The 22,105-nt window shown below is 42.2% G+C and overlaps 1 protein-coding gene across 2 annotated transcripts in view; it reads left to right on the forward strand.

The window, feature by feature from the left end:
- LOC115315203 (medium-chain acyl-CoA ligase ACSF2, mitochondrial-like) overlaps positions 1-22,105 on the forward strand; it is a 90,837-nt gene that overhangs the window by 58,643 nt on the left and 10,089 nt on the right. For both annotated transcript variants that reach the window (XM_040210411.1, XM_040210412.1), the window contains 4 exons: positions 1,955-2,046; positions 7,344-7,420; positions 7,519-7,626; positions 18,999-19,144. In XM_040210411.1, the coding sequence (XP_040066345.1) occupies positions 1,955-2,046; positions 7,344-7,420; positions 7,519-7,626; positions 18,999-19,144 (423 nt within the window). The remainder of the gene's footprint in view (positions 1-1,954; positions 2,047-7,343; positions 7,421-7,518; positions 7,627-18,998; positions 19,145-22,105) is intronic.

A 22,105-nucleotide genomic window follows, 5' to 3' on the forward strand; every position in this document is an offset into this window, starting at 1 on the left:
TGCGCGATATGTGAGTTGAGGAGGGAAGCTAAGAAGGAAAGTGTTGAAATTCCAAAGAGCGGCGCTGCTCCGATGTAACTTGCTACGTCATGACTACGTTGCGAGTTCCCCAAAGTTGCTAGATTACCTCCCAAATAGGCTCCGCATGCATCCACCAGGTGCACATTGAATGATGATTTGATTATCTTTAAAATTAATTTGCTTGTGTCTTTCAACAAAAGACTGGTATGTTTGAGGTTATGCTGCAACATGCAACAAATTAGAGATAACAAATGAGCGCTGGCATTTGGTTTTTGTACCCCTTTAAATATAGGCTGCTTTCAGAGGGAGGAACGTCCAGCTCCCCATTTTCTGCTTATCAGAGGCAAAATAAAAACAAAAGGCTCTAAGTTGAAGTTGTGTACTGGTTTTCGAGAGCCGTCGGATTTTCTTATAGAGCGCAGCTCTTAGGTGGCCGTTTCCGGTTTGAGCGGCGTCGGCGTCGCCGTCACCGTCGGCGTAACCGCGAGGTCACGTGACCCCCAAGGTCACCCCAAGGTCACGTGACCCACCAAGGTCACCCCAAGGTCAAGTGACCCTCCAAGGTCACGTGACCCCCCGAGGTCACGTGACACCCCAGAGGTCACGTGACACCCTCCCCGAGGTCACGTGACCCCCCCCCCCCCCCCCGAGGTCACGCGATCCCCTCCCCCCGAGGTCAGGTGACCCCCCCGGAGCATATTCAAGAATGAGGGGAGGAGGAGGAGAAGGAGGAGGAGGAGGGGTCTACCCTCAGTACCTTTCCTCCTCCTCCTCAAGAGCTGCGCTCCAATTCGGCGTTACAGGGAGTTGTAAACGGCTTTCACTTTTTTCTTCTAACTTTACCAATTAACTCAGCTTTCTACATCACCATAACCCTGAGGCGAGAAAAACAAAACGAACAACACACGCATCAAATTATCGTATATACGATAATATAACATTAATATATAGTACCGCACATATATTTTAATATTCACGACCGTATTTGTTTACTAGGATAGGGCCAGCCTGACCTTGGGAGACCATCCTTGTAATGCACCAACTGGTCAACTCAAGCCCCTAACTCGTATTTGTATATCTGCTGAGTAAGGTTATCAGCTTGACAGCGTCTTATGCCTTTCAGCCTTCCACCTTGATGCTCTTGAACTTTTCTCGCATTTTTGCCCACGAACGTCGTCCTCCCCTGTTTCGAAATTCGCTTCGGCTTCTGCGGGGAGACGTGCTCTCTGGCCATATGAACTAGACCTGTTGGCCGAGCCGTCAATACTCGTCAAGAGGTGGACCTTATCGTTCGTTGGCAGTTCTGGTGCACAAGAGTCCTTCACAAGTTGCGAAGCGCACCGTGTGGTGCGTCCCGGGCACCTCATCTTCGCTCATTGGCCAATGAGATGGCACAATTAGCCGATAAGAACGGCGAGGGACCAGACACGAACCAAGAAGCGGAAACACAAGCAACAGTGCCCTGCTTTTCTCAACCAGACAAAGACTCTAGTGCGAAAACCTAACTGTATTTTACGAGAGCGTACTAAAACTCGCCAGTGAATGGAACGTTCAGAGGACCACAAATGTAGTTTCAGAGATCGTTTTGTTATGGTACAAACTCATTCTGATGCACCCTGAGCATCATATAAATCCCAAAGTTACAGTCATACATCACATTTTTCACCATTAGAAAACGTGACTAGAGAGCGCAAAACGCCCTTCTTTTTTTTGCTGAGATGTCTAAAAACAAAATGGGCGTATCGCGGTGTTTGGCCGCGTTTCTTACGCGCGAAAAAAAAAAACAAGCATGATTGCAAAATAGGGTTTATAGGATGCTCATAAAAACTGCGCCTAAAAAAAAAAAAGATTTAAAATTTTATTTTGGTGCGACTTTAAGCCTGATACTTCGTGAATTGTTAGCTTCTCTTCAAAAATAAACTTGATGTTCCAGATGTACTGTCGCCTTTGCTGCGCCAACTATCATCCTCGATATGGTGAATGAGCTTCAAAAAGGAGACTACGACGTTTCTTCGCTCAGAAAAGGTATGAATGCTCGATCCGACAAAATACTAGCGCCCCTTTTCCAAATTGCCTATATTCCGACTTGCCTAAAACTGAAAGCAGCCAAGACCGTATTATCGAAACACTTTTTATAGCTCCTTGGCTGGACTAATACCAGCTTGAATAAACAAAACCCCTTTTTCAGAAATTTGACGTGATCACAGGGAGTACAAGCGAGAACACATATTGTACACAAGTGATTCGTCTCTGTCTGGCTGCTCTTCGTGCCCAATAAACACCCCTAAGTAGCTCAACATGGTCCTCGGGTCTAATTGCTGAATTGACGCCATCGAACTGTCATGACAACAAAGGGGCAGAGGGTGTTTTCGGGCATTCATTGATCTGGTTTTTGTTGACCGCAGCTCATAATGCGGTAGAATAAGTGAAGGTAAAATACTCTACACAGAGGACACGGCTCGTGCCGCGCACAGCAAAAAGAGGAAAAAGGATTCGCGATCCTCAATATTATAATTGATTCGGCGCGCGTGTACTATTTCAGCGAGGACATCACCCACGCTGCCGTGAGCGAAACAAAACGGCTTTTATGCAAAGGACGAAAGTATGCACGCGAGCTGGTTAGAAAACATTAGATATCTAATCCTGTGACAAGGAGAAATAAATTAACAGTCAAGACGACGCAAACTCTGAAATGCAGCTGAATTAATTCGGGAGGGAACAACACATGATAGCCATCAACGCAGACAGGAACGAGGAAAGGCAAAAAGACATGACGCCGTAAAGAGGCGGAAATGACGCCAGGCTGACTGACATCCACGCAGAAACCACACCACTAGCAGACACCTGCCGCCGAGCTATCCGACGATAAAATCCCCGCCATGGTTATATTACCCGCTTAACCCCCCCTCCCCCCCTGCCCTCACCACCACCCCCTCGACCTTAGCAACCAAAACTCACAACAGAACCAACTTTCTTGCGCGTTCGTTTAAAACTACAGACGACTGCCTCACGCAATTTCCGTGGTCCTCTTTACTCAAAGTTTCCTTTCAAAACAATTTGAAGGAATCGCTGTCTTTGCAGAAGATTGAAGCATATATTTCCATAATGGTAAGCACGCATTAGGTGTAGCAATATCATTGGCCAGATTAGATGAGGTAGAAACACTTTCGCGCTTCTTTTTTTGTTCTCTCCAAAGGCGGTCACTTACACACCGACCCGTCTGCTCCACATACCAGAGCCCACAATTAAACTGAATGTAACATACACTTTCTCGACGCAACCAATTGGAGGATCCCTGCGTTCTTTTCTCACAGATTTGTTCGCGCTAAAAACTCGAAAGGTGTAAGGCTACATAAGCGCAAATCAGTCTTAGAAACGACATTTAAATCGTACTTCAGAGTCCAAGCTTTAAGGATATGGGAAAGCATGTGAAAGTCCCGACTTACAACAGGTACAAAATTACAACAACGAAGAGACGATGCAAGACGTTGCTGTGAAGGCAAGCGAGCTCCTCGAGGCGAAGCGGGCACAGGAGACGGTGAACGTTGAAGATACTTGTTGTCACATTCTCGTGGGCACCCACCGTATCATGGGCGCAGGTCGTTCGGGCGCAACCCGCGCAGGCCAAGGTGCCGGTAAGGGCGTCCGCGATAAGTGTGGTCAGCTTAGCTGCCGTACTAGCATAGCGGGCGTCGGTGAGCCGTCCTTCAGATGACCCTCTTCCCCAGCGCCGACTGATCTTGTCGGACCTACTGGAGTTGTTCCTCCTGGCGTCGAGCGGGGTACAGGCGTGTCGCGTCGAGAAGGCGCCGGGTACTGATGGGCAACCAGTGTCGGTCGTCGGGTCATGGCGGAGCATGTCAACGCCGGCCCCTCCGGGGCGGCCACATCGACGAGAGCTTCCGGCTGCAAGGCCCGCTGTCCCTTGTCGTCTAGGATCTTGACGACTGGAAGCAAGGACTGGCGCTCAGCAGCGGGGAGGAGCTTTCGGAGCTCCCTTCGGACGAGGACCTGAAAGATCTCGCGAACATCTGTTCTGTTGGGTAGTGCGAGGCTCAAACCTGGAGGGAGCGTTCGATGTCCGTGGCCTCCATCACGAATTGTTCGACGGTCGCTGGTAAGCAGCGCGCACAAGACTTACAAAGATGTTTTCTTTTACCTCCCGCATAAGAATCCTCGGTTTCTTCGCTTCTGTAGCTTCAGGACTCTCTCGATTGCTCAGTCGAAGCACGACTTCGACGATGCTGACGATGCTCTCGTTGGGAACTTGAACTCTTGCATGGAACAGCTCCTCAGCTCGTTCTCTTCGCTGTTGGGTCGCAAAACTCGGCACCTCCGCAAGGCACACCCTTACATGATGAATGATAGTCGCCTCGTGGTTTTCAACCTAATTACGTTCCATTGCCTCGAGAGAAGTGGACATTCTGCAGCCATATTGCCGGCGTCCACCTATTCTGACGGGCAACTTGCTTGTACTGCTGCGTCTAGTTGTCGATGTCCTTGAAGACGTCACCGTGGGAGGGCGTCGGAGTACCACGTGCGACGGGCAGGACGACGACGGGTGGGCTGTTCGGAATATGCGGCAGTGCGGTGCTCATCACCTTCTTTGTCTTCTCCGGCAACTGTAAATATTTCGGGGATTGATCTTGGGAGCGACGGCCGGCTCGGGCTTAGGTGTCTTCTGCAAACGGTAGTCTTCCGGGGCTGAGCACCTCACTTGGCTGGCGTGTCTTCAGAGCTTCGCGGGTGTAGAATTCGTTGCCTCGCACCTCCACAAAATGTTAGAGATTGAAAAGGTTGCTCAAGCGTAACCTGAAAAAACAGGTTTCATCGATGAAATTGTGCCAGGAAAAACGAGAAAGATTGAGCGTCGAAGCACAAGCAGCGAACGTCACGGCGTCGGCGCGACAGCTCGGTAGAGCGAGAGCCAGAGAGATTCGGCAAGGCCCCGCTCGGCTCCTTATCTACTGCACTCGGGATCTCGAACATTCGACCTAGAATGTTCGGGGGTGAACAAGGGTGAGACTGACTACGCAAGATCATTATGGCCTCCTTACGCTTTATACTCGGAGTAAGAGTAAACTTGAATCTTCTAGAAGTACGAGGACGCGTTACTTCATGTGATGCACGCGGCAATATTTTGATTTTCGTATCTTCCTTACTTGGCGCCATTTATGTGCAGTACCACAAACCTTCCTAAAGTGGGGACATTAACAGGTCGCCTAATCGGCCCTCGTTTCGTCACCTGCTTATCTTACACCCTTCTAATATCAAAGAACTGAACGTTTCGTGGCATACAATAGCAAATTTATCGACGTTACAAATCATTTGCAGTTCTCATCCATCATAGTTACAAATTTGCATCTCCTGAAAACGTTCAATGTTACAAAAACAAATACTCATTTATTACAATCAATTAATTCTCCTATGTGATTCTTCATCTTTTTGTGCCGTCGGTTTTGCGCCATTTTAGTTATGAATGCCGATTATAATCACAACAACTCTTGTTTGAAAAGTATTCAAAAGTGTAACTTGATTATCTGGGAGAAGAAATACTTGATCGTTCTTTTAATAAGTAACCGAAATAATACTATATTAAACATTTATGGTTTCCGGTTAGTTCCGAAGAAATCAGAAAATGTTCCGATTTCTTTAGGAGTTTCAAGTCGTTCCCACTTCTAACGCCAAGAACAAACAGAACTTATATAATTGAGAACGCAAGCTTTATACAAAACTTGTCAGACTGTAAACGGGCCTTTCGTGCTGTATACTGGTGGCTTACAATCACCATAATGCATACAACTCAAATTTCTGATTCTTCTGGAATGCCTACTGCTTGATTTCAAGGCTACAAAAGGGTCACTTTTTTATCACACCTTTGCTTTTACAAAATTTGTTTTTACTTGTTTTTCGGGCATTAAAGGGTAGGAATGTCTTGAGCCAGATTTATATTTTTTCAAGAAAGGGGTAGTAGCTTGTTTCAATTGCCGATGAAGATATGCGTGATATATAATAACCACCAAATATCGCACTAAAATTCTTTTATAAAAATTTCGGATTTGATATCGCAGCTCAAAACACAGCAAACTACAATGTAAGCTTCCAGACGAAATGTCTTACCTCGTTCCCTACAACTCGGTAACATCTTTGACCTTGGCAAAATATAGAAGCTCATTAAGGGGAGAGATCGTATCATTACTACATTGATATGTACTCACTACGTAGCTCCAAACTCGAACTGCGATGAAAACGAGGATAAAAAATCAAACTTGTTAAAAAGAAAAAACGTTTTGTCTTTATGTATTTTATTTCTTGTCATACAAAAAGGCGATCAGGCAAAGGCCTAAGTCAGATACATTCCGTCTGACGAAGCCCAGTGAGGCTTGTGTATAGCATCAGCAATATATAAATTTTAAGTAGAAAAAAAAAGTAAAATATATACAGAAAACAACGGCACGAAGTTATACATTCCATTACATCTTGAAGTCAAAAATGCACTCAACGAATTTTTTACGATGGCTACATGGAAACACACTTAGGTTTTTTCAGTATTTCTATTACTTCCAGAATGGTGAAATTATTTTTGCAATAATTATCCGATTAAGGCAATCAAAGGTTCACAGTAACACCCCCAAAAAGTAATAAAATGCAAGTACTTTCATTACTTAAAGTAAGTTCCGAAAAAAATGTTTTTCATGGACTCTGAAAGCAGAAATTTCGGTCACAACAACGACATAATAAATTCTGCATACAAATTGAGCATTCCGAAACTGCCTTCTCTCCGAACGCGAAGCTTCATGTGTCTTTCGTGGCGGTCTAGTCTTTTTTAAATCACTAATGGAAATAAGAATCTCAGTCTGCTGGTGATCTACTGAGGTGCTAACCTACAGTTTCGGTGCCACACGTAACACAAGGCCTGAGCATGACGTCACCTGTTAGCGGACCCACAAGCGGCAAACAGGCAGAAGCTCTATACAAGAAACGCCGCACAGCGACAGACGCGTCCCTCTCGATTTTTCCACGAACTAGCTTCGCGCTCATTTTTAGACACTGCAAGACGACCGCGACGCAAGCTAGGCCTCACTTCGGGGATTCACTACTAATGGCGCTTGGAGGGAAAGGCGTATGCGTTGTCTCCGAGGCGGTATTGCAAGGGCCGCAAGAAACTCTGGCTCTGACGTCGGCTTCGCTGGAGTTTCCGCGTCCTTACTGTCTCATATTTTTTTGCCTAAATTTTGTTTTTATTTTAGGTAATTGCCTGCAATTACCTCTACTCACCTGACTCCCCATTGCCCTTCGGCGTTTGCCATTTCTTTTCCCAGCAATCGTGTCCGGGGCCTTATGTAATCCCGAGGTTGTGGAGAAGGCGAGAACGAGGCTGAACACCCAAGCGCTCTACGTACGTTAACTATCCCGAAGCCGTTTCTTCGCCATGAAATGTTTTCCCCCGTTTCATAGAGTTCCTAAACTATGCCTGCCAATGATGCGACCTTTCAGATTATGTACGGAGCCACCGAAACCAGTCCGATCTTCTGCAGCACGAATCCGGACGAACCGACGGACCGCTGGATTCGGACGGTTGGGACACCGTTGGACCACGTTGAGGTCTGTATGCACCGGTCGCCAGTCAATTTCGGCAGTGGATAACCAGGAATGGACGGTGTAATTTACTTTTATTTCGGTTTTCTAGTTGGGCTATTCACGTCTCCAGAAATATCCGTGCTCTAGCCTACCTGATAGAGAAAACAGACTGACGACAATGCCTCTAACGTTTTGTACACCGCGTTGAGAGGATGGTTCTAGCTCGGCCCGGTGCGGGACGATCGTGTTGTTACGTTAATTTGCACGGAACATCCATCGGCCGCGAGCGAATTGCGAACAGCGGAGCAGATGGCCTTCGATGCGTGCTGCGGAACCGAGAGGCAACTATGAACTGATAGAACTGTGGCTTGGAGAAAAGGCCTATGTAAACATTAACTGAATTCTCGGACGTCACGCTCCTCATGTGGCGCTGCTGTCTGCAGTGATCATGCGCAGACGTATTGCCTTTGGCGAATTTGGTTCCTGCACGCGTCCAGGACCCAAACGCGATGTGGGCGAATGGGTGGCTACCTTGTTAACGGTGGGTTGGTGTCTGCCCATCGGAGTAAATGCGCACCTTCGCAGTCCCGCTTCCATTCCTCAGTTTTATGCTTCCTACCTTACTCTAGGTTGCGAAGCGTGTATCGGAGGGCGCGCACTCTGCTGCTCCCATTTTATTCGAACTCGATGGTACACGTGTCCCGGTCTTAAAGAGCATCAGCCAAATTGTCCATTCATTAGTAAATATCTGTACTAACCATATTAATGTGAGCGCGAGGTCTTAAAAATAAATTGAGATTAAATAATGGCCATTTCACATAGAAAGATTACACAAAAACTGGACAAGCTGCAAAAAGCTAAATTTTTTTAAAGAGGTGTATATGTTGTCCCTTTAAGGAGAACATAGCGAAAACATAGTTAAGAAAACGGGGAATCAAAATAAATTTTTTCGAATCAAAATTGCCGTCAGAAAAAGTTCTCGGTCAACACCGTCCCCCCAAAAATTGCACTGTAAAACGTTTTTTTTTTTTTTTTTTTCAAGCTCGAATCCGAACAAAATGGTCAAAGTAAAGTTTTCCGACGTTAATTTCTTGATCCTAACGAATATTTCAACTCCTTGCACTCTATAAAATTTAATCTGAAGAACGGTAAATTTTTCCGAAATAGTTGTTACTGGACGTTCTATATTTATATCGTATATATGCGTGATTATCTTTAAAACGGCGCTTAAAAAAAGATGTCAGATCTACAATGCTTGTAAAAACAGAATATATGCTGGGCCAATTCTTCACTAGGGCATAACTGGAAACAGTTTTTGCTACATATATTTAGTAATCGACATTCTAACTTTCAAAGAATCAAAGAAAAGTTTGGGAGTGTGCGAGATTACTAGAGGTGGCGTATTTGGGACCTTCAGCAAGCTCATATACATTACACAAAACAAACAAAAAAAGTTTTGGATGATTTTTTTCTAAATTATATTAAAAGTGCCAAATACTCTCACGAAAGACAAATGAAGTGGTGGGCAATAATTGGAAAAACTAAACGTTTAATGGGGCGAACTTGTGCCGAAAACATAATGAAAATAATAACAGGCATCGCAGGAGGGCGTCGATGAAGGCGTCGTAGCAGGATGGAGCGCTTGCGAAGAACTGACCTCGTAGAACCACGCGGAGCGGCTTAATTGTATAACGCACGCGCGTTTTTCATGAACATTCCAACTAGAATGTTTAGCCTTCGAACATTCTAAAATAGACGCTTCTCTGACATTATAAAAACTATTATTACAACACAACAATAAAAGTGGCGCGGCCCTCAGGGTGCGAGTCGGGTGCGTTGCAACTCGGCCACACACGCGGTAATATGCATAAAATTGTGTTTCTCTTAATTTTTGTAAAAAGTAACGGAGCCTCACCTTTTTGAGAACTTACCCGATTTAGGTGATGACATAAATGACTGAATGAATGAGGGTTTATGACATAAATGACATATAAAATGAAATTTGAAACAAATAAAAATTTAACACGTACAATATTTTTACTCAGAAGGTTATCTTAGCGGGAAAAGTATTTGAATATGAAAAATAACTTTAAAAGTAGAAATTTCAAAATCAATTTTCTCAAAATATAATTTTGTTTTTCATTTATCGTATGATGAGCTTTAGGAATGATGCAAGATATTTAATAAAAACAGGTGTAATAAAGGCTACGGAAATATAAATGCGTACATTTGAAATGACAAAATCGTTGAAGTTATATTCTGAAATTCGCAACTTGGCATCAATTGCATGCCTATTAACTTAGATATTGACATCTTGCCAGGGTCTTCGTCGTCTTCGATCTAACATAATTAAATGAGGTAAAGCTGATGAGTACGTGGGATATTATGCTTAATACAAGGTGTATTTATACATATGTCTGTATTATTAACTTAAAGAAGTAAAAAAAAGAAGGATTATACAAGTAATAAATTTTCTTATGAGGATTATGCGGAATGGCAAAGTACTTCGGGAAAGGAAGTATTTTCAATAAACCGGTAACCCAGTATGAAATTCGGGCTCTTTCAGACTGTAGCATCTCCACACACGCTACGCCTCGTGAGAAGGTACCTAATTTAAGCCTAGTATTTTTTCTTAAAAAAAGAAACAAACTTGCATACACCATGGAGAATATCGATTATGGTACAAAAAATATCTTGTAGCGCAAGTTCACAAGAACATTTATCCTGACTAAAACGCGTCGTTCAAGCGGGTTACATTTCACGCCAATACTAATGGGTGATTTCAGATAAGATCGACCAAAGGGTGGCTGGTCGACATTTTTAAATCAACTGATCTTTTTATATGACATTGTCTAGTGTCTGGTATAAACGAATCCACACTTAGTTTTGACCAGAAAAAAGATTTGGAGACAAGAAAAATCGTAAGGCAGGGAGAGGTGGACAGTTGCAATAACGCGCACTGATGGAGGGGCAAGTTTGAAAGTGAATAATTAAAACAATAAAATTAGGAGAATTTTAAACCTTTTTACAAACAAACTATGGGTACAACGTGCTTGTAATATAAAGTAATCATATTTATTAAAAATTTATTTAGTTTTCTAAAAATTGCCAAACATGCCTGCTCGAACGACAAATGGCAAACTTTGGAAATCTGTATCTCATGAAATAATTTAATCATTATTACATAACTTGCAGACATTATTTTACAAATATATGGCTATTATTGAAAAAATAAATAATGTATCTGAGTGACACAATAGTTACAATATATTTAGGCAAACATGGGAAAAAAATCAAACAAAGAAAAATTCCAATGCGAATAAAAAAAAAAACACCACCTTCGATTTTTTTTAAATTTGGGTACCCTGTTATACTCTATTTCGGCATTCATTTCTATTAAAAACATGTTGCATCATTGCACTGTGAAAGAAGAAACAACTCCCCAAAGTAGGGTCCTTTTTCAAAGCCTACACTTAGCAGTGTCCTATACAAGAAGTGACTCTGAGTTCCAGTTTCATGAAACTTGCACAAATCTTTTATATACATTTATTCAGATGAGGTCATTGATAAAAAGAGCGATCGGTCACACAGTAAAAGGGAGGAGAAACTATATTTAGCATTTTACATAAGCGTACAAAGTGGTATCATATTAGAGACTAATGATTTGAGAAAAGATGATGCAGTGTGAAGTTGTACCTTCCGGTATATTTTACATCTAGAGTAAAATAAATAACTTTACTTCCACACACAAAAACAAAGATATAATAGTAAGATATTTAGGTTGGCTGTGTATTTACGATTACAAACAATTTCAGGTGACGGATGCCATAGTGCATAACTGGAGCAGCTTCGATGCTCTCGGTGTATGAATGAATCGTGGCAAGCCGATATATTTTATCCTGCTCGAGGATAACATTTTGGGATTTTTTTTATAGTGATCAGATAAAAATTATTAGTAACCACCAACAAAAACAGTAGGTTAAATACCCCGTGAAGAAAAATGTGATAAATAAGATGTCCCTGCATTCAAAATGAGCAGTCCTTGGGAAATCAAATTCGGCACTTTACGCTATGGTTTTCCTCGCTGTACCCATTTAATAAAGTTGCTTCCAAGCAGATCCGACTGTCCGTGCTACATATACGTCACAGGTCCCTTCTGTTGATGACTTGCTGAGCCGCCACGCGTGCCAAGACTGAATGCCAGGGAAGGCGCGCACCGTCAGCCACTCTTCTTTTTTTTTGTTCACGATACCGAACAACCTCATTTTCGTCCAGATATACAAGATGCACGACTTTCAGTTTCTTTGATAGAACGCTCACCATTGTCCTGGCCGTCTGAATTGCGCTTACTGAACGTTCTCTCAGGTTGTTCAGCGTGGCCTGGTGCTTCACGAGTCCGCCAACTCCGTCACATGCATTTTTCCCATGTCCAGATGCAGCAAATAACCACTTATTGTGGCTTGTGGGCATCGTCCTTTGCAAATTGGTGAAGCTGGTAGCGATTCTTGAAATGACTGGCGGCGCCGTCACTTACGTACGTCACGTACGAGTATACCGCAACGTTGTCTTCAACCCACTCCTTCACTTTTTCTAGAGCCAAGCAAGCGTGAGCGGCGTCGTGACACAGGTCCTCACTGATGATGGCAAAGCTGTTTGTAGATTTTCTTGTCGTCACTACACATGTAAATATCGAAACTTGTTGTTTTTTCCAGTGATATGCTTGCACTTCGTCAGGAAGCACGATGGTCCAGTTTTCAGCAAAGTCAAAAGGAAAGACAATGCTCCCGCGTTGCATGCACTGTTTTTCATCGTAGATCGCTTTACCTTGCGTTTGCCGGATATGGTTGTGAAGTACCCAACTTCCAACCGTCACTTGGATGACTTTTAGGAAAGTCTCAGGTTCCAAAGTTTTTTTCACAAGGTCGCCGGACTCCCATGTTGCAAGCACAATCTCTTCATCCTCCGGGATATCAAGTTCCTGTAGCGAAAGAAACTGGCCTTTTGGGCAGTGATCAGTCTCCTTGAAGGCACAGTTCTGCTGCTGGGTCGCACAGAAATGCCGAGTTCATTTCACCAGTGTTGAATGTTGAGCCTGTAACGTTCTCTAGAGCGGCAATACAAAGATAATAATCGGCGCAGCGCACACAAACGCACACTTCCTGGTGTGGAATACATTGGACCCATCTAGGGCGCAACGAATAAAATTTCGTTAGCCCAACGCCGGAATCGGGATGCTTGTCTTTGTATATACGGAAGGCCTCTCGTATTGAGCGTGTCATGAAGCGCTTTGGCACGAACGTTTTCTCTCCGTTGAGCATGACAGAGATGACGTCCTTCTGGTTGGGACTTTGGCGCGAACATTGTAGCTCGTCTTTCGTGAAGTACTCTAGGGCAGCAGACAGGTTCTCAGGGCTCACCTTGCACCTCGTGTAAGGATCCGCCTCATACCACACGCCATGCTTTTCCTTGAGTTTTCGGGATTTACTGATGAGGTACATTGAGGCCTGTGGAATCATCTTTTGAACCTCATTCTTCGTCAGTGTTGACGGCAGGAGTGTAAGCAGTTGACAACGTTCCCGGAGAGAGGTGGCGGTTTCAAAGGCCTGCCGAAAGTTGTCCACCCACTCAGTGCATGTGGAGCATGTTGGTTCGGACGACCCCGATGGTGCGTCCCTGTCGTACGCAATACGTAGCCTTGAGCGTATATTCTTGACAGCAACCTGCTCCAGTTCTGTCTGCTTTCTCTTGACATAGGCAGGCCTGTCCCGACTTCTTACGACGCTTGGTTGTCTCAGCGGCGACACATCTGTAGGTAGTATGCTGCGATTTAGATCTTCAATTGCTTCTTCAGCTGGCACAAATATGTCAGGGCACTGCTCTGAGCTTCGCATCGAGATCTCCTTAGTGATGTGCATGAAGCAATGGTAGCACAGGTAGTCCGTCGCACTCACTTTGGTGGAACAGTCAGGCGGAAGAATTTGCTTCAACGAGTTTAGGTCCAACTCGCCAACACTTCGAAAATTCCGCTGCTTTGGTATAGTCTTTTTGTGTTTGCAAAAGTAATCTGCACAAAACACTCGTTCGGAGCTCCAGGACGTCTTCATAATGTATACATAAATAATAGAAATTAAACCCCAACTAATGGCATATAATTGCCAAGTGAAAGAACTACTGGGTGCACAAGTGACAAGTCCGAGGCTGAGGAGCTCACTCACTGCAAACGTACATTTGAAAAGAGAGGTCACAACTGAGGCTGTCGGCAAAGGTTGATCCACGTCAAAGGAAGAAAGAGGGAAAGTCTCCAGACAAAAAATTGTGGTCAGCGGCCTTCGAAAAAGACTTTCCGGAATCGCACTGTCGTCCCTCCACGCGCTGATATGAAAGCACCCGAGCTTCTACCACGTGGTTCATGACACAGCCTGAGCCATGTCGGCGACCGGTTCGCGAGGGGTTGGCGGTGGGGTTACGTTGATGGTCACTCGGATTAGCCCTTGCTGTACTGAGCTACCGCCTACAGTGCCTTATCGCCGGCTGGTGTCAACAACGAGAACACACACACCCTGTCTACACCAAAACTACAAGCGTTCACCGCACACGCGTCGCCGCCGCTTTTAAGCTTTTGTGAAATTGCTTTCTTTTGCCGCGGAGAACCGCCTTGTCTTAACTACGCGCCTGAAATCCTTCCAGGCGGGCGTACACAATATCAAGCGTTTCGAGAAATGCCCGTGGAGTAGAACTATGGGAAAATTCGGAGCCACGATGTCGATATCGTCGCCGTTGTGTTAGTACGCCGTCGCGTACTGCAGTCCCCCGTTGGGGGAGGGGGGAGGGCGGTCTTACTACGATAACATGGCGACAGCGTTTACACTCTATGTATTTACGCGAGGCTCGAGTATTTGGGGATAATGCTGCCGGTTGGTGTGCCCCTTTGTGCCTGATATTATCGCCCGTGACGCCAGCGAGTGAGATGGCGACAGGCATGACTGCTCAGTAAACAGGCGTCGGCGGCCATGTTTTGCTGGTTGAAGCGAACCCCCTTGTCCTTGACAGCGAGCGGGGAAATGCGAAAAAAAGATTGTATCGGCCGTTTTGCCAGAACTAGCGACGAGTGTCGTCTGCGGTTTCCGGCAACTATTTTGCCATAATCGTGAGCTTAGCGAGGAAATGATTTTTGCTAGCCACAGAACACTACCACGCAGAAAGGGAATGCTTGAACATGTTTTTGTTCTGGATATATATCAGGGATATATATGAGAGAGAGAGAGAGAGAGATGAAGGTAGAGCGGAAGAGGGAATAGCATATAGTGTCGCAGGAGAATAAAGTAAACAAAGTTCCTAGTGGCCGATGGCTGCATGATCTTTCCTCGGATCACTAGTCCGTAATATGATACCTCTTTGTACACAGTAGTTTCTCCTTAATTTAAGTGTGTGAACGATTTATTTAGTTATCATTGGCCTCATCTGAATAAAAATATATAAAAGATGTGTGTTGGTTTCATGAAACTGGAACTCAGAGTCAGTTCTTGTATAAAACACTGCTAAGTGTAGGCTTTGAAAAAGGACCCTACTTTGGGGAGTTGTATCTTCTTTCTCAATAAAATGATGCAACATGTTTTAATGGAAATGAATGCCGAAATAGAGTATAACAGGTTACCTAAATTTACAAAAAATCAAGGGTGGTGTTTTTTTTTTATTCGCATCGGAATTTTTCTTTGTTTGATTTTGTTTTCATGTTTGACTAAATATATCCTAACTATTGTATCACACAGATACCTTAGTTATTTTTTTAAATATTAGCTATATATTAGTAGAATAATATCTGCAAATTATATCATAAGGATTAAATTATTTCATGAGATACAGACCTCCAAAGTTTGCCATTTGCCGTTCGAGCAGGCATGTTTGTCAATTTTTAGAAAAATAAATAAATTTTAAATAAATATGATTACTTTATATTACAAGCAAGCTGTACCCATAGTTTGCGCCTAAAACGTATTAGAGTTCTCCTAATGTTATCGCTTTAGTTATTCACTCTCAAACGGGCCCCCTCCATCAGTGCGCGTTAATGCAACTGTCCACCACCTCATGCCTTACGATTTTTCCTGTCCCCAAGTACTTTTTCTAGTCAAAACTAAGTTTGGATTCTTTCATCCCAGACACTAGACAATAACATATAAAAACATCAGTTGATTTGAAAATGTCGACTAGCCATCCTTTGGTCGATCTTATCTGAAATCACCCTAATATATTTGTTTAACCTAACTTTGAGGAACCCTTCCTTGTTTCGAGCGTTCTTCTATAAGTGGCATGGAGGAATGATCTCGGCTGGAGTTACAGCTTGCTTTGGTTTTTGGCCTTCCTGTAGTATTAGGCCAGATATGCTCTGACGGCATGCCGGGAGATCCCGGTGTCACGGCGTGGAAGGACGGCTCAAGCATCAAGCCTCCTTGCAAAACTGGCCGTCGACAAAACTTGAAACAATTGGATGTGCTGTTGACTTTGTTTGGATAGTCGCCACTAAAGTGAATGGAAAAATTCTTCCGAGCAGTTATCTTCAGCAAGTCTTGCCGAGACGCCGACTGTACCAAGATGCAAAAAAAAAAAAAGAAGGAATGAAATGCTCTTATTCCTGTTAGAAAAATTCCGTACACCACTTTTGCACAAATATTGAAGCTAAAGGACTTGCTAAGCCTTAAGAGTGCACCTATAACCCGCGTGAACATCGTTGTGTGTAAGTAATACACGGTCTTCTGAACTTGCATTACAAGATATCTTACGCAATTGTGTAAGTGCAACGCCATCACTCGGTAGCTAAAATATTGACATATTTCAGACTACTTAAAGCAAACTTGGTTAGTGCCACAGCTGGAATATATTTCCCACATGGGGTTGTGTCCGGAGATAAAAAACTTAACCGGTAATTACAGAAATAACAATAAAGCGAGGAAACGGACCATGTCATGCCGGCGTCAAGTATGTGGGACACACTACTTCACAGCGGTGTATTTGAGCTTTGTTTTGTTTTTCCAAGAAGAAAACACAAAGACAGAGAAGCTTTAAACGAGCCCGGCTTCTGGTAGGCCTGTGCGCGCGCAAAAGCGGCAGTTGGAAAAAGACGAAATTTTGTGCTAAGAGTGTTGGTGTATTAGTCACTTTCCCCAACCCAAGTGCCTCAGACTAGACTTACCGAGGAAAATATTTGGAAGCTTTTCATTTTCATTAGGCAATCTGAAAAAAAAGACTATTTTTTTTCCTTCATAGCGATATTTTTCAGCAAAACACGTACGACGTGTATACGAAATCCTTCATATGTAGTACGAAACATGCCTAATTATTTTATTAGCCAAAACCAACAAGCGCTGTGAGTAAGTGTAAACAAATAAATAACAATCAGACATAAAATGAGGGTGACCAGGATTTGCTTTGAGGAATAGTACTTGAAAATAGTCAGGGTGTTGATTCTGAATAGAAAGGGCTTAAAAAAGGAGCGAGTTGGACGAGTGCAACATTCATCGTGTATTTATTAGGCTCGGTTGATAATATATGAAGGTATAATCATTCTAAGCTGACTAAATAGGTAATATTTTAATAAACTTTTCAATGATTGTTTTTGTCGAGGGCCGATGTTTAAATAGCGGTATTCAAGGAAAATACTATTAGAGACCAGACCATCTGAAGGATTTCCGAAAATTTGATATTTTTTTTAGTTATTAGTATTTAGGTCCGGTATTTTTTTCACCATTTCCTAATTTCGTGCAAAAGGAGCGCATCACGCCCTGCCCACAATGATGCATGAAAGCGTGACGCAGCTGTTTAGGCCATATTGTCATTTGTGTCGTCGGCGCACCCACTAAGGACACGCTGCCGACATCGTCACCACATAATATAAACGACTACGTGATTCTTCCTAGCCTCGTGGCGGGCAGGTCATGCGACTAAGTGCTAGTTTTACACAACGCGAAAACGTTGAAATGTAGCGATTAATACCTCGTAAACCATCACACTTTTTCGCATGTGTATTTTTAATTATTTGACTCCTATAGTAATTGCGGTCAATACCGCGATTTCGACAAAAGTCCTAAAACAATTATTGAGAAATTATTGCAAATAATCATGTTAGTTAGTCAGCTTAGAGTGACGATTATCGTCCCGCTTTACGTCCGCCAAGCCTGAAAAATGCACAGTGAAGACGGAACTCGCCTCAATCTCACAACTCATGAAAAGCAAAATATCGTTGAAGTTAATGTAAACTAAACCCGGTGTAGTATCTTCAGAGGTACGTATTTATATGTCTAACCTATATATTACTTCTGATTTCTTTTTATACGTCAGAACATACTCAGGGCCCGTCAGAGAGAAAAACATGTTGAGAATGCCTTATTTTACATAATTGATCTCGAAAGCGTTCTTATGGCTTTTTGTCATATTCAAAAGTATGTTTAATCAAGACCACTTTGATAAGAAATAACAACATTGTGCTCTTGGCTAGGTATTTTCATAAACTTTCATTTAATAGATACATTTTGCACCATCAATATTAATAGTAACAAAATCTCTCAAAAAATATAGTTGAATTATCATCAAAGGGGCAGGGTTCTTGATTTTTTTCAATATAAATAAAACGTAGGGACATATTTTAGGACCGTTAGACTCTTCCACTGCAGTTGTAAAAGTATGAATATGTTTCGTTTTTGTGCAAAGGGTACCTAAACCAAAACGAATACGGGCATGATCATGGCGGAGCACACACAAGAAAACGACGTTCGCCGATCACCGAAATTTCCGAATCCACTATTGTAACTTTGAAGGCAAACAATTAAGAACTAAAAGAATAATAAAAAAACTCGCTTTTGTTTCGTCGTAGTAAAGGATTTCCCTGTACATATATTGTTGGAAGAATTTAAAACATGACCCGATTTGTCTAAACGATTCAAAATAAAATCACCCATATAGTCTTTAAAGCATACTTCAGTCGAGTGATAAACAATAACAAGGAGAGAATCTTTAGCGCGAATAATTTATTTGTTCTAAATATACGCATTCCCATTTTGCGTTGTGGAATGAGTAGTTGAATGGTGTTAGAGGAGGTCACGATCTCTATTTATCGACTGTTTTTCGAAATAGCAGGAGGTTTTCTAACAACTTAACATACTTCTTGCGTTGAAGTATGTGTTGGTGAGCAATGGTCATGCAATAATTGGAAAATAAATAACAATTTCAGTATTACTCACAGGTGAAGAATATAAAAATAAACGACTACTTTCAGAGCTGAAATTGCAACCCAAACAAGCTAAAATAAAGGAAATAGTAGTTAAGCCAGAGAAACTTTATTCGAGTAGATGTACACTTTAAACACCCAATTCCCTTCAGAATAACTCAGTCTTATAATGCTTCAGGTGAAGGTTGTGGACACCGAAGGCAGGATTGTTCCCGTGAACACTAGAGGGGAACTGTGCACCCGAGGTCCCCATGTATTCAAGGGGTACCTCAACGACGACGCCAAGACAAAGGAAGCCCTCCGAGAGAACTGGTACCACACGGGGTAAGGACCACGTCGGTAGCAGTGCAAACGGCTTTGATGAAACCTTAAGCGCTACATTACATGAAAATACAAAAACAATGGTCGTCGTGTGGAACCCGGAGATTGACTCCCAAAGGCAAATATACGAACCGACAAAGCCAATAACCGGATAGAAAACACACTTTTTTTCCTGAACCAGGATCTCAACGAAAGTGCGAGTGTCTGAAGAATCGGCAAGGCTTTAGTAATATAATCTGATCAATGTTGTTTGACAAATTAATAAAACAACCACAAAACCATAATAACACTCTGGGAAACAAACTAGCAATAGATAGCAAATAAAATTTTAGGGAGCACTTGTCACTTAAGTTCAAGTATTTATTCATAACAACATGAAACGATACACCACTCGTTTGCCCGAACTAAGGACTCTACTAATATTTACAATTAATGCCTACCATAATGAAAATCCTACAGTCTAGACTAGATTTCAATGGAATTGAAGCTGAGCGGGCGGTAAGTATTACATTTCTTCGGATCTTATCTGAATATTTCCTTGTATTACAGTGAATCATTACATAAATAATAAATCGACATTAAGCTCGGCTTTCTCGATGATATTATGGCTCGCGCTCGTTAAGGCTATAAGCGCTGGAATAAACATTCTGGTGCGCCGTCTCGCGCTCGTTCCAGGCAACGTGTTCACTGAATCAACAAATATCTCGTCTTTGTACAGAAATGCTAAGTTTGGAAGACAACATAGTAACATGAAGTTTTCCAGATTATTCTGTAATTTAAATTATTTTTATCGAACCGCTTCTTAATAATCAATATCCAAGAATAGCTTAATTTCCAATGCTTTACTAGTACACTAAATTAGTTGAGAATTCACTAATTTCTTCGAAAATTGATATTTCGCAGTCCCTTTGCTATGTATGTACGGCAAAATACCGTAGGGCGCCTTTTTCACTTTCACTGAAAGCTGGGGAAATCTAGACATGGGCGCTTGTCCGGCCAAATCGGGCGGTTAAGATATAATGTTCAAAATTCTAAAGTTTGGGAATTGTTAGTAATGTGTGCTCGAACGTGGTGGGCGCTTCCACGTTAATTTACGGTATATCTAGTTGAATTTAAATATTCACACTAAAATAAAAATATGTTATTCGTTATTAAATTGCTTAAAGAAAAACACACTTTCTCATTTATATTTTTCTTCTAACTCGTGTTTTTTAGTTCTCAAAGTTTTATGATTTAGTTTTTTCCGACCACTTATTTAAAAAAAATTTTCCCAGCCCAATTCCTTCTTGGATTTACGTTCTACAATCTAGTGTTTCCTCTATTCGTACACCGCTCTTACCTACTTTGGGCTGTTTATTCTGGCGATATTTGTCTGGTAGACCTACGGACAAGTGGAAGGGACGAAGCTATTTTTTGTTGTCTCCAAAGAACTAGAGATTGAAATTGCCCTTTCTTTTGCATAACCTCAGCAACAGACGTTAAACGGACACCTGTAACTGCTATAAGTTATGCTAGATAATAATACATTTTTATGTGGCTGGATAGGATTCGTTCATAACAAAAAAAAACAATTTCCATTAAAATTTTAGCGGTAGATTTTGGTAACGAAAATCATCTGAGCTATTCGGAAACGTGTTGTATTTCTGGACCGGCGCCCTGAAATCGAAAAGTATTTGGAAATGCGCCTAACTGAAAATTAGATTCCCGAAGAAAATATAGCGCTATTTTTGTTTTGTCTAATGCTCATTTTGTGATATGAACTAATGAGTACTCTCTCGAGGCCCTTAAAGAATGATGTTATTGTGGAAATTCTTTGTCCTAAGGGCGATTGCAAAAACACAACTGAAATAAGCACACTAAGAGACGCGATTTGTTAGTCAGCGTTGTTTTTCCTATGTGTCCTCTCCTTTTGTCCTTAGTTGCGCGCTGTTGCTGCTACGATGACCTCTTATTACCAACTCACCTAACTTCATATATACATATATATAAAGGGATGGGCAGTATTTCAAATACAAGTATTTGAAATACGTATTTCAAATACTTTGTGTATTTTGCATTTGTATTTAATTACAAATTGGGCAATGTATTTGACGTGTGTATTTAAATACTAAAACATGGGTATTTCAAATACAATTGTAATTAAATACAATTTTGTGGGCGAAAATACATCTTGTTTTTATGGATGTGGTTGTAAGATAGTCTCCATTTTTTATTCGGCCATGGAGCTTTTTTCCTTTTCTTCTCCGGCTTTATTTTAAAGGCACTCTCCAGAGCAGGAAGAAAACTACGTTCTGCACCGAATGCAGTGTCTTTCAATCAAGCACAAGCTTTTAGTGACTTTGTCATTACGGTGCTAGTCTAGGGCAAGAATAGTGACGAAACCGACGTTCACAGGCAGACTGGCTAAATAAGTGCCTGTGACAACTTGTGATGCTTTCCAGCTAGATTTCCATCCATATTTTTGCCTGGAACATTCTAAATGCGCGGGTCGTCCAGATTTTCGTAACTGGTGCGAGTTGCAACAATAAAAAATTATCTAGCTAGTGCTGCGCGTCTTGGTCGTCTCGGTTCTTTGTTGGTCTATACCAAAATGTAATCAACAAAAAAAAGCTGCTTGAAGCTCTGTACTTTTTTCACGTATTACGTCCAAGCTGATTACATCTTTTTTGTGATTATATTTCTATTACGTTACTAGAGCCTGGCACACTAACTCCCGAGTGTGCAATGCAAAATTAAAATGAGATACCCAGAAACCCGTTGCACGTGCCCTGAAGTCGCTGACGCAAAGTTTGAGGAATGTATTTGGAAAAGTATTTCGAAGAGACCAAATACATTTGGTTGTATTTGTATCATGTACTTCAATGCTTTTTTGGAAATGTAATTAAATTTGTAATTAAATACATTTTGACGAAGTATTTTGTATTTGTATTTCGATACATATTTGCATGTATTTTGCCCATCCCT

The sequence above is a fragment of the Ixodes scapularis genome, unplaced genomic scaffold, assembly GCF_016920785.2.
Source record: "Ixodes scapularis isolate PalLabHiFi unplaced genomic scaffold, ASM1692078v2 PGA_scaffold4__175_contigs__length_147842914, whole genome shotgun sequence".
Classification (NCBI taxonomy): Eukaryota; Metazoa; Arthropoda; class Arachnida; order Ixodida; family Ixodidae; genus Ixodes; species Ixodes scapularis.